Source organism: Choloepus didactylus, chromosome 7 (assembly GCF_015220235.1).
Source record: "Choloepus didactylus isolate mChoDid1 chromosome 7, mChoDid1.pri, whole genome shotgun sequence".
In the NCBI taxonomy this organism is placed as follows: Eukaryota; Metazoa; Chordata; class Mammalia; order Pilosa; family Megalonychidae; genus Choloepus; species Choloepus didactylus.
Window position 1 is genome coordinate 52,107,804 of NC_051313.1, and position 13,999 is coordinate 52,121,802.

Below are 13,999 nucleotides of genomic sequence, written 5' to 3' on the forward strand. Positions count from 1 at the left end.
GCTTTTCCATATGTTTATGCTTTTTTTTTGCCTGCAGTTTTGTCCAGATGGTCTTGTGAACATTGTTTACTTTAGGATGCTATCCCAGAAGTTTTGAAAACTGATCAAAAATGTGGCATACAGATACATAAATTATTTGCATATTGCTGTTTTAAAAATGCTGTTTGTTCCTAGCAAGAATAAAACATAATTTATTTCTGAAAGTATTTTCCCAAGTGAATAATATATATTTTATTTCTACATAGTTAATATAATTTATATGTTATAGTTTATATATTTCCCCCAACAATTCTGTTTTCATCTTAAGCTAAAAAATATTATAATATTTATTAAGAATGTTAACAAAAAGAAGTACTTTGGGGGAGTATATTTGTTCAGGGTTATTTATACCCAAATATGAAAGAATCTTGCCCTACCATCTCTTATAATTCTTCTCACTGTACGTAAATCACTGAGGGGAATTTAGGTGGTAAAATAACAATGGAAGATTAGCATTTGACTTTGGACAAATCACTTAACCTCTCGGAGACTGAATTTTGTAAACATAAAATAATCAGGGTAACAGCTTTGCCTAAGGAGATGGAGTAATGCTTGGATTTAATTACTCGTTTATCTTAAATATCTTAATAAATCATCATGAAACTGCCTAGTGTTCACAGCTGTGAAAGCCTGAAACCTGCCTATTCCAGGCTCTTGCTGGAATCTTAGATATAATTAAGAGGCAAACTGCCCTCACTTGCAAACCTAGCCAGGATCCACATCAGTAGCTTCCTTTTGTTTGTGTAGTGTGTCTTAAGCATTGACTGGCTTTTTTCACTTGCTTTTACGTTCACTTGCAGGTTTGAATACCGGCAGGCCTTTCTCCCTTTCTCTTCTCTCTTCCTGGCCCCTGCACTTCAGTGACCTGCTTGTCTGATAGTACTGGCATCTGTCCCCACACTCTAGCATTTTAATATCTGAAGGACAGGAGAAAGAGCCCTACCTTGAAATAATTTTCCGCATTAATTCAGGATTCTGGAGTTGGGATTTAAAAACAACTTCTTGGTATCTGGGCAAACAACAGACATCCAGTAACAACCAGAAAAGTTTAAAGAATAAAGGACAGCAGGTAATAGGGTTTGTGAAAACATACTGCAGCATGCATAGGAGAAAAGTTGTTAGGGTTTGGAAGAAAAATCTTCCATTCAATCGATTTGCTTAATGAAAGAAATATCTTAGAAACCACTAGTTCTTTTTTTGTCAATGAAATAAGATGGTCCTTAATATTAAAAAGAAGTTAAGAAAACCACAAATCTAATACAAAAGGGAAAACATGTATTAGCAATTCAGAAAATCCAGTTAAAAATAAGGAATAACAGAGCATGGACAGATGAGTAGAAAAATGGGGACAGAAAACTAAATGAAAAATAGGGTGGGATGGGGGGATAGAATGCTTTGGGTGTTCTTCTTTACTTTTATTTTTATTATTTTTTTTTTTTTTTGGAGTAAGGAAAATGTTCAGAAATTATGGGGTCATGAATGCACAACTATATGATGGTACTGTGAACAGTTGATTGTACACTGTGGATGATTGTCTCGTATGTGAATGTATCTCAATAAAATTGAATTTATAAAAAAAAAGAAATAAGGGATAAACTTGAGGGAGTAAAAAAGACAATGTAGAGAAAGTGACTAAAGAGAAGGGAGAAAATGAGAGCAGATAAGAAATGGACATAAAGGATGGCTCATGAACATAAAGATTTTTGCACAAATAATAATTTTGGGGGCTCTTAGGACTGTTCATCAAACACTTTGTATAGCATTTACCATACCAGGCACTTTATAAGTCTTAGCTTGTTTAATCCTTATGAAAACCCTATGAGAGAAGTTATTGTCCTTGTTTTACAGAGTAAGTCCAAATATTGACAATTATTTGGAACTGACAATTATGTGGGATTCTGGATCAACATTGCCTAAATTTGAAACCTGGCTCTGCCTCTATGTAGTGGTAGATTACATAATCTTGTTGTGCTTGCCACTTTCTTTATGTAATAGTTTCTAAATTACATAGGAGATTTGGGATTGGAAAAAATGATTTTTTTTTTTTAATCTTCTGTAGCTCACTTACTCCCATGGTTCCCTTTTAAGGACATAAACCTACTTAATGGGTGGAGTGGGCGAAGAATGAAGTAAGGGTGCCAGCTGTTTGAACTCCTGTTCTCCATCCTTGGCTTTGAGTCCAGATATTCTCCTTTGGGATATTACCTTTGTAAATGTATGTTAATAACCCCACTTGATTGATACTGGAGTCCCTTATGTAGAAGCCTTTTCTTTGGCAAAAGTCATAGGTACCAAGTCAGGCCTCATTTGAACCAACAGTATGTGCATGTCATCAATTTGCCCCTGCCTGAGACTAAAGCTTCTCTGTATGGTACTTGATTTCTTCTCTTGTCCCTGAGAACAGGGCCACCTCAACCCCGATTCATCTCCCCTAATATTGTTGTACAGAATGGAGGTGGGGGGTGGTGGTGTCAATTTATTTCCTCTTAAGAATTCATAAGAGACCTAGAGGATCTCTATTGGATCTGCTGTTTAATCTTGAAATTTTTTCTTTTATGTTTAATTTTTATTATGTATGTTCTAACACAGCACCCCTGTGAAAGTAAAAGCAGTAGTAAGAGCCAATACCTGATCTCCATGGATCTAATTAGAGAAGAGAGGCAGTCAAACATTTAAAATTTAGTTAGAATTGCAAGGTAGTATGTGAGTATTAGATGAATAGTATATATAATTGTAAAGAACTATAAAATCTGAGCATTGAAAATAATTTAAAAGAACATCTGGTTAAAACCAAAACATTTGAGAACTTGGGAATTTCCTATCAAACTTCAAATTATAAAGATTGGATTCAGAAAGTAATCTGCTGTTGTATAGGTATAATCAATCTGTCAATTCATAAATGTTAGAAATTATTCTTTATCTTCATATTGTTGAAAACATAGTGAACTGATACAGTTTTCAAGTTTGCATTAATTATACAAATTGGTAAGTCCAAAATATACACTTACATATACACTTAGATATTTTTTGTATTATATGGCTCTGTTAATTTTTTAAACTTTTTATTTTGTAGATTTCAGACTTGCAGCAATGTTGCAAGAATAGTACAACAAATTACCATGAATTCCTCAAATATTAGCGTTTTACATTTGCTATATCATTCTCTCCATATGTCTATTTGAGATTACAGACATGATGCCCCTTTATACCTCAATAACTTTAACGTATGTTTTCTGAGAATTATGAACCCGAGTATAATGATCAAAATCAGCAAATAGCTATTGGTATAAATACTATTATCTAATCTGTATACTTTCAACTTTTTCCATTTGTCCCAATAATGCCCTTTATAGCAAAAGAAAATCCCAGCTCATGTGTTGCACTCAACTGTCATGTTTCTTTAGTCTCTTGTCATTTGGAGCCATTTCCTCAGTCATTCTGTTTCATGCTTTTGACATTTTTGAAGCAGACAGGCAAGTAGATTTTGTAAAAGGTTTAGAACGTTTCTCAGTTTGGTGTTTGCAGATGTTTCCTCATGATTAGCTTGACGTTTCACATTGTGGCAGGATGTTGTACTAATTTTTAATAGACATACTCATATGGTAAAAAGTTTAGTTGATTGTAAACTTGAATGACTTACTTTAAAAAATAAATTCTACAGATTAGAACTTGTTTGCTTGAATTACTAAAATTCTGTAAAGAATTTTTAAAAACTTATTTGCCTATACATTGATAATTTAAATAAATAATTTATCCCATAATGCTAATTTATTCAGTTTGGGAGTATAAATAACTAGCTAGATTATGTTCTTAGAAGGAATTTAGTCTGTTTCACACAATTTATGACATGGTTAAAATAATTAAATTCACATTAACTTGACATGTCAAGTTATAAATGTAAATAAGTATTACATTTATTTGTATAGTTATCACATATGTTCTCAATTGATTTAATCTCACTGAGTGTAATCTATCTTTAGTAATTTTAATTATACAATTTTTTCCAAAAAATACTTTATTCTTATTGCTGACAAGCTATATTAAATTATACCTTTGTTCAATACCTACATAAATCTTATCTTCATAATAATGCAGTCAAAACTGTTTGAAATTGTTTTGAGTTTTGCCTTTGACATTATTTGATATATTTTGTTTTGTAAGCTGTTTTTTTAATTTATGAGTAATTTTATTTTACAACTAAACAATTCAAATTAATGACTTCTAGAGACTATATTTAGTCATTTGTGAATACTAGTATTTGGCCAGTGAACTGTTCTTGAATATGTAAATTCTCTATTTTATATTTATCTTATTTATTTGTTATTAAGCTAATGCCACTATGAATCTTTGTACACATATCTGATTGTTTCCCATAGTATTTACCTCAGAGTGAAATTTCTGTATTAAAAGAACTGAAATGTTTTTAAGGCTTTTGATAGTTGTTGTAATTTTACCTACAAAATGTTTGTATCACTTAATATTTGCAACAGAAACATAGAATATTCCATTTGATTTATCCTCACTAATAATGAGTATTATTCTTTTTGTTCATTTTTCCACTTCTGGTAGGTGAAAAATATATGTTTTTAATTTGCATCTGTTTGGTTATAAGTAGGTTGTACATTTGGTTTATCATTTCATTAGCTGTTTTCTTTTAGAGTATATTCCAACAGACTTCATTAAGGTTCTCTCTATATTAAGAGCATTAATCTTTTGTCATATATTGGGGAAATTTTTATCATTTTAATTTGGTTTGTGGTGTTTTTAAATAAAATTATATAGTCAAATGTATCACTTATTTTGTCTTTGTTTTTCTTTTTATTATTATCAAAGCTTTATCTCTCCTGAAAGCATACAATATTAAGACTGTTTTTTCCTACTTTTTAATTTTAGCTTGTTATTTTGAAATAATTTCAGACTTAGAGAAAAGTTGCAAGAATAATGAGAAGAGCAGTCTTCTACCTTTCCCCAGATTCACTTCACTAAAAAACATATTGTTACATTTACTTTATCATTCCCTCTCTCTCTCTCTCTCTCACTGAAGCATTTAGTAGATTGCATAGATCCTGTTTACATGGATACAATTGTCCCTTCTTCCCTAGGGAGCAGTTTCCTCATGGTCCCTGGCATTGCATTGCATGTCCTACAGTCAGGAATCCCTTGCCCCAGGCAGCATAACTTGTCTGCTTTCCGACAGTTCTGAGCCACCTTCTATATGCTGCAGCACAAGTTCTGGGACAGCAAGTCCCTCAGGCCACCACCAGACAGATTGGGCCCGACTATACATAGTCCCAGTATGTACACAGAGGTTACTGTGCTCCCTCTGTAACCGGGACGGGGGATCTGCACTGGGAGCGCAGGCTGGTTCTCAGCTGAGCCATTGGGGAAGAGGCAGGAGCCAGCCAGGGCACAATGAAATCCTACGACTTTAAAGTGGCCTTTTCTTGATTTGGCACTTGCCCTCTTACTGCAGTCCTTGAACTGTTTTCTAGAGCTTTACTGTTTCTGTCATTTCTTGCTGATTGTTCAAAGCTTCTATAGGGGGACGGATCCCTGAAGCATCTCACTCTGCCATCATGATTGGGGTAGCCCATTTCAACCATTTTTAAGTATACAATTCATGGCTTAATTTAATTTGCAGTATTGCTCAACCATCAACACCATCCATTACTGAAACTTTTTCGTCATCCCAAAAAGAAACTCTGTACACATTAAACAATAACTCCCCGTTCTCTCTGCCCCCAGCCTCTGGTAATCTATAATCTACTTTCTGCCTCTATGAATTTGCTTGTTCTAGATATTTCATATAAGTGAGATCATAAAATATTTGTTCTGTGCCTCGTTTGTTTCACTCAACATGCTGTCTTCAAGGTTCATCCATGTTGTAGCATGTGCCAGAACTTCATTCCTTTTAATACCTGATAATATCCCATTTTATGTATATATCACATTTTGTTTATCCATTCTGTCAGTTGATGGACACGTTGTTTCTATACCTTTTAGTTGTAGTGAATAATGCTGCTATGAATATTAGTGTACAAATATATATCTGAGTCCCTGTGTTCAATTATTTAGGGAATTACTTACAATTGGAGTACCTGGGTAATATGGTTATTTTATGTTTAACTTTCTAAACCATTTTCCACAGTGTCTGCACTATTTTACATTCCACTGTCAATGTTCCCTAATGATTAATGATATTGAGCATCTTTTCATGTGCTTTTGGCCATATGCATATCCCCTTGGGAGAAATGACTATTCAGGTCCTTCGCCCATTTTTTGATTGGGTTGCTTGTCTTTTTTGTTGTTGAATTGCAAGAGGTCTTTATTTATTTTGGATATTAAGCCCTTATCAGATATATGATTTTTAACTATTTTCTCCCATTCTCTAAGTTGTCTTTTCACTTCTTGATAATGTGCTTTAATATGCAAAAGTTTTTAGTTTTGTTGAAGTCCAGTTTATCTATTTTATCTTTCATTGCTTATGCTTTTGGTGTCATATCTAAGAATTCATTGCCAAATCCAAGATCCTTAAGATTTCCCTTATGCTTTCTTCTAAGAGATTTATAGTTTTAGTTTTTATATTTATGCTGTTGATCCATTTTGAGTTAATTTTTATATATGATGTGTTATAGGGGTTCACGTTCATCTTTTGCATGTGCATATCCAGTTTTCCCAGCCCCCTTTTTGAAGAAATTATTCTTACCCCAGTGAATGGATTTGTCATTCTTATTGAAAATCAATTGGCCATTAACATGAGGGTTTGTGTCTGGACTCTCAGTTCTACTCCATCGTTCCAAGTGTCTATCCTTACACCAGTGCCACACTGTTTTGATTACTGTAGCTTTGTAGCAAGTTTTTGAAATTGGGAACTGTGACTCCTTCAGCTGTTCTTTTTCAAGACTGTTCTGACTATTCGCGTTTCCTTGCAATTGCCTATGAATTTGAGGATTGGCTTTTCCATTTCTGGAAAAAAAGAAAAAAAAAGCTGCTGGAATTTTGATTGGGATTGCATTGAATTTTAGATACCTTTGGGTGGCATTACATCTTAATGATATTAAGTCTTCCAGTCCATCAACACAGCTTGTCTATTTATTTAGATCTTTAATTTTATTCAGCAGTATTTTATACTTTTCAGTGTACAAACGTTTCACATCCTTGGTTAAATTTATTCCTAGATATTTTATTCTTTTGGATGCTGTTGTAAATGGAATTGTTTCTTGATTTCCTTTTCGTATCCATTTTTGGTGTATAGAAACACAGCTGATATTTTGAGTTTTGATCATGTACCCCACAATTTTGCTGAAGTCATTTTCTTGTGGATTCTTTGAGAGTTTTTATATGTATGATCATGTCACCTATGAATAGAGGTTGTTTTACCTTTCCCTTTCCAATTCAGATGTCTTTTATTTCTTTTTCTTGCCCAGTTGCTGTCATTAGAACTTCCAGGATTGTGTTGAATAGCAGTGGTAAAAGCAGGCATCCTTGTCTTGTTCTTGACTTGTTTTAACTCCATCATTTCTTCTGTGTTTATTGACATTTTCTTGTAAGGAAGAGTTTTCCTCTTTTTTTCTCCTATTTATCTGTTTATTATCAGTTAACTCATTCTCAGTTTTTTTTCAGTGAAGAATAATCTGTTACTGTCCTTGTTCTGCTGGTAAGTTGTCCCAGATTAGGCCAGTGGGAGCCTGTTCAAGTTGGCTCCTGTGTATTTCCACAGACTCCCATCACTTCTGTTGAGTACTTCCTTATTATCTGGCACAACAAAAATGTTGTAGGCTCATTTTGAATCTTTGCTCTTCCAGATTTAGAATCAGCCTTTTCTTCAAGGAGTCTCATTCCTTTTAGTGGTGAATGGTATTAGGAAACCAAGGTCTGGGTCTTTTCTACTTGCCTTATAACTTTCTTTTTTTGCATTTAATTTTCTAATCCATCTGAAATTTATTTTCTAAATTGGTATGAGGTATGGATTTGTGCATTAAAATGAATTTAAAAGTAATTGCTTTAGCAATAAGATATAAAACCAAGGACATTTATTTGTATTTGTATTCTTGCCCTTCAGGAACACTGATTTGGGTGGGGGGAGGGAAATATTATTTAATTTAAAATAATACATTTGAAATATGTCTAATGATACATGTTTAATTTTTATATTTCATGTCAGTTACATTTTCTTTAATTTATAGGTGCATTTTCTAGAATCGTAAAACTTTATGAAGAAAAATGTGAAACAAGTGGACTAAAGAAGGGGAGAAAAGACAGCTGTATAACATCTGTAAAAGGAATTACAAATTTAGGGAATACTTGCTTTTTTAATGCTGTCATGCAGGTAAGATTTATCAGAAAGCTTTGTAAAATTTAAAAGATTATTTTCATTAGTTTATAATTCATTCAGTATTTTGTAGATCCGAGACTTCCTAAGGAAAGGAAACTTAACTATCAGTGGAAATGGATTTTGATTAAAAGTGCAGCAGGTAGTAACATTCACTTCACAAACACTTGTTTGTGTAATTTTTAAAAAATAACAGTTTTTTAGTAGTTATCTTTTGAGGGGGAATGAGTGCCGCCTCCCTGTCTCTATCTCATGCTGGTGCCAGTCCAGCTCTGCTTTCATACACTTCTGCACTTCATCTTGGAGTTTATCAGAATTATGTGGAACTAAAAAAAAAAGAAGGAAAAAGATATATGGTTTCCATGTCACAAAGTTCAGATTCAGGAAGTTTGCATAAGTCTTTTTGGTTTTGTCAATAGCCACAGGTGATTCTGATGTAAAAAATAAGGTGTGACAAAAAACAAAAAACAAACAAAAAAATTAAAAAAATGAATAAATAAAAATAAGGTGTGAACCACTGCTCTAGAGTGAAAGATTTTACTTTGAAGAGGACTGCAGCACTTTTGTCTTCCATTTCTGTGTTCACTGGCTTACCTGTAGACTGTCAAATGACTGTTAATGTTTCTCTAGAAATTTCTCTCTGATTTCTTTTTGTTTTAGGCTGTCTTTAGCCATCATAATCACATATATATACCTTCTTTTCTGACAGTGCTTCTAGAAGGTCTTCTCTATGTTTTATCATGGCTTTATCAGTAAGAGGGACATTTGCTAAATGTAAAATGTATTCAGTGAAATTTTTTTTTAAATAGACATTTTTACTATGTTAGATGAAATTGGAATCTTTGATAGTATTTATTCCATAAAATCAGAGGCATATTATAACTGTATCAGGAGACTATTTTTGCTTTCTTTTAGAACTTGGCACAGACTTACATTCTAACTGAGCTAATGAATGAGAGCAAAGAAAGTGGTACAAAACTAAAGATTTTTCCTTCCCCAGACTCTCAGCTGGTGAGTAAGAAGTATGATTATCTAGATAATAACTCTTTTCAGATGAGCACTGGTGTTCCTAAAACCCATGTTTGCTGTTTCTCAGAACTTTTGATTGGAATGGTAGTCACAGGATTTAAGAAAATAATCCAAAAGCATTATGGTAAAATTAACAGTTAGATTTTAAACATCTAAAAATATAACTTAAAATATGTTGTAATTCACCCAGAACCCATGAATCTCGAAGACAGTTGTATAAAAATGTAGCTTATGAGGGGTGTCAATGGGATTGGGAAAGCCATAAGGACCAAACTCCACTTTGTTTAGTTTATGGATGGATGTGTAGAAAAGTAGGGGAAGGAAACAAACAGACAAAGGTACCCAGTGTTCTTTTTTACTTCAATTGCTCTTTTTCACTCTAATTATTATTCTTGTTATTTTTGTGTGTGTGCTAATGAAGGTGTCAGGGATTGATTTAGGTGATGAATGTACAACTATGTAATGGTACTGTAAACAATCGAAAGTACAATTTGTTTTGTATGACTGCGTGGTCTCAATAAAATGATGATTAAAAAAAAATAAAGAAAAAAAATATGTTCTAATTCACGCATATCATGTATCAAATAATACAAAAATATTGAAGCAGCTTTTAAGCAAGCATACTAGAAAGAACAAATGGGATTTGACTCTTGTTGAGCAAATGTTTAGGGCCCCTGTTTTGTGGTTAACTTGTGACATTTGCTTAAATGTAGCATTTTTATTTTTTAAAGGTAGATTTAATTTTAGTGGTAAGCAACTAAAGGTTTTTTGGAGCCTAGTGTGATCGTGGGTTTTTAAGCTAGTGAGTGAGAAATTAAAAAAATAAAATAAAATAAAGAGCAGCCTTTGACCACCAGAAGCTGGCCTGGTGTTCTCCTATAAAATATAAAGAATCTCCAAGAATACCAAACTCAGAGTAAGTTTCTCTGACACTATGATAAAATGAAACAAAGCAAGGTAACCTCATAATTTTGTCTAAGGTCACTCTGCTATTTACAAAATAACAAATTACCACCACTACAACCCCTACCTCTAGCCAAAATGACTGATTGCTACTTCTTTACTAATTATAGCTTTATCCTCATTCTGTTCTCCTTCCCATAGGTAAGATTTATTCAGATGCCCAATCATAGGATTACCCCCTTTCTGACAGCATCCAATCTAGAGTAAAGCCCCACTTCCTTAGACCTTCCCCCAAATCACCCGACCAAACCCCAAATCCAGTAAGTTCTTTCTAACACCCTCTTGCTGAGATACCCACTGATGCCCCAAGGTATGTGTTATCCCTTGCTGCAACAAATAATAAGCCTAACTTACTCAACAATGGTATGATTCAGGTGATTTGGAAATGGAGAGCATTGACATGAATAATAATGATTTTGGTTAGGAATTGATGTCCTATGTATGTGTATGTGTGCATGTGTGTTTTGGAGGAAGAGAGGGTGTATGTGCAGCTGCCTTTTTGAAAACAGAAAACAGTTCTAAAAATGCTAAGCACAAACTAGTAATCTTAGATTGTTTTCCCAAGGATGCACTTTTGAAATATAATATTGTATCTTCTGTTGAAAGGAAGGCCTGTAAACTCATGTCTTATTCAGCTTCTTGTGAAAAATTTTATGGTGGATGCCCATACTTTATTCTAAAGTGTAGTGACACAGTGAAGACTGTTTTACTAAGTGGAAGTTGATGCTTAGTCATTTGAAAAGATTTCCTATTAAATGTGATTGCATGTTGAGTTTAAATATTCCAAATGTGGAGCTGTGGCTCAAGATTACTATCTGGCAATTAGATACTATAGTTGATCACTTCAGATTTGTATTATACTAAGGGTGGGCATTTTCAATCTTAGATCTTAGGTTTTTAGACCATATTAGTTGACCTGAGCTGTGGGGTTATTGATGTGGGGTTTTTGAATCACCAATTTTACTTCTTCCTTTGTAATCTGTGTATCTTTTATTTCTTTTTCTTACCTTATTGTGCGGGCTCTGATTTTTAGTAACATGTTAAATAGAAGTGATGAGATCAGACATCTTTGCCTTAATTCCCCAAATTTGGAAAAAAGCATTCAGTCTTGTACTGTTATTCAGTATGAAGTTAACAGTAGGTTTTTCATAGGTGTTCTTGATAAGATTGATGACATTCCCTTCTATTCCTAGTTATCTGAGAGTTCTAACATACATGGATGTGGAATGATTTTCCCCATCTGTTGAGATGATCCTATGGTTTTTCTTCCTTATCTGTTAATGTGGTGAAGCATGTTGATTGATTTTCAGATGTTAAACCTATCTTGTATTCCTGGGACAAAACCCGCTGGGTCATGATATATTATTATTTTTATATGTTGTGGGGTTCAATTTGTTAATACTTATATGCATAGTAGCAGTATGCCTACTTTTAAAAACTTTCTATTAAATTAAAATACACATACAAAGAAGTATCCTAAGGATATAGCTTGATGAATTGTCACAAGCTGAACACATCTGTGTAAACAGCAGCTGGATCAAGAAACAGAACATTACCAGCATCCTTGAAGCCCCTTCAGGCTGCCTTCCATTTGCTACCCTCTATCCCGTAAGTGTAGCCACTGACCTGATTTCTAACAGGATAGATTAATTTTTGCCTGTTTTCATACTATATATAAATGGAATCATATAATATTCATTCTTTTGCATTTGGTTTATTTCTCTCAACACTATTTGTAAGATTCATCCAGTGCATTCTTACCCACAACTTACTTTTATTTTCAGAGTTTAAGTGTACTTTTTGAAACTAAGGTTATTTCCCCATTTAATTCTGAAGGGATCCTATAGCTTGGTGCTTGGGCTTTGAAACTGCCTTAGATTTTACTTTTAACTCTTGAGGTAACTTTCCATTTACTCAACATAGCAGAAAGTGCTTTGATATTCCAAAGCTTTGGGAAATTATAGCCTCTCCTCTCTGTGGTTGTAGCCAGATGGTTTTTTTATTTTATTTTATTTTATTCAATTTTTAAAAATTCAGTTTATTGAGTTATAGCCACAAACCATACAGTCATCCATAGAGTACAATGAATTGTTCACAGTACCATTATATAGTTGTGCATTCATCACCACAATTTTTGAACATTTTCATTACCACACAAAAAAAGAATAAGAATAAAAATTAAAGGAAAAAAAGTACACCCAAAACATCCCATACCCCCCATCCCTCCCTATTATTCCTTTACTTTTTGTCCCCATTTTTCTACTCTTCTGTCCATACACTGGATAAGGGGAGTGGGAGCCACAAGGTTTTCACAATCACACGGTCTCACTGTATAAGCTATATAGTTATACAGTCATCTTCAAGAATCAAGACTATTGGGTTGCAGTTCAGCAGTTTTAGGTATTTCCTTCTAGCTGTTCCAATATACTAAAAACTAAAAAGGGATAGCTATATAATGCATAAGAATAACCTACAGAATGACCTCTCAAATCTATTTGAAATCTCTCAGCCACTGAAACTTTGTTTCATTTTTCTTCCCCCTTTTGGTCCAGGAAGACTTTTTCAATCCCCCGATGCCAGGGCCAAGCTCATCCCCACAAGCCATGTCCCATGTTGCCAGGGAGGTTTACACCCCTGGGAGTCATCTCCCATTGTAGAGGGGAGGGCAGTGAGTTTACCTGCAGAGTTGGCTTAGAGAGAAAGGCCACATCTGAGCAACAAAAGAGGTTCTCTGGGGGTGACTCTTAGGCACAATTGTAAGTAGGCTTAGCTTCTCCTTTGCAGTAACAGGCTTCATAAGGGCAAACCCCAGGACCAAGGGCTCAGCCTTCTAAATTGGTAGTCCCCGATGCTTGTGAGAATATCAGCAATTTCCCAGGTGGGGAGGTTTAATTTTCCACATTTCCCCCCAGCCCCTCAAGGAGGCTTTGCAAATACATTTTTATTCTCTGTTCAAATTACTCTGGGATGTATTGGGGCTTCCAGATGGTTTATTTTTAAGGATTGTCGGCATGAAATATGGATGTACAACAATTATCTTAGAAGGTAACATTCTGTACTGCCTGAAGATTATTGTTGGAATCTGCTTTTTATTCATTGTACTTTAGGAGAGGGAGTTAGTGGTGGTGATAATATAGCTTAGAAAACAAAACTTGTTAACGAATAATAATTCTAGAATAAAGTGGGTTAATTTTTCACACAATTTTTTTGCTTTTGTCAAGCTTTGTGTCACTTTCCTTTAAAAGAGGGACATGGTATACAAGTTTCATCACATAATTTCCCATTCCTTATTTTATTAGTAAAATTTAGGGTAAAAGAAGGATGAAGAATAAATATAATTTTTGATTATTTGTGAAGATGTACAAATATCAAGTAGATGAGTAATTTTATTTGTAGCCTTTAAAGAACAGGAGAGCACAATAAGGGACAGATTGATTAAGATTAAGGGGCAGACTCCTGGGGAGGAACTAGACCCGGCATCGTGGGATGGAGAACATCTTCTTGACCAAAAGGGAGATGTGAAAGGAAATGAAATAAGCTTCAGTGGCAGAGAGATTCCAAAAGGAGCCGAGAGGTCACTCCGGTGGGCACTCTTATGCACAATATAGACAATCCTTTTTAGGTTGTAGTGAATTG

At 34.1% G+C, this 13,999-nt stretch overlaps 1 protein-coding gene across 7 annotated transcripts in view; it reads left to right on the forward strand.

The window, feature by feature from the left end:
• USP45 (ubiquitin specific peptidase 45) overlaps positions 1-13,999 on the forward strand; it is a 111,864-nt gene that overhangs the window by 49,657 nt on the left and 48,208 nt on the right. For 6 of the 7 annotated variants that reach the window (XR_005217945.1, XR_005217946.1, XR_005217948.1 and 3 more), the window contains exons 6-7: positions 8,226-8,368; positions 9,287-9,382. Coding sequence is in view for 3 of the 7 variants with exons in the window: in XM_037843610.1 (XP_037699538.1) it covers positions 8,226-8,368; positions 9,287-9,382 (239 nt within the window). In the remaining 4 variants the exon portion in view is untranslated. Of the gene's footprint in view, positions 1-8,225; positions 8,369-9,286; positions 9,383-13,999 lie in introns of those variants that run through there. The other variant, XM_037843611.1, reaches the window with a different exon arrangement.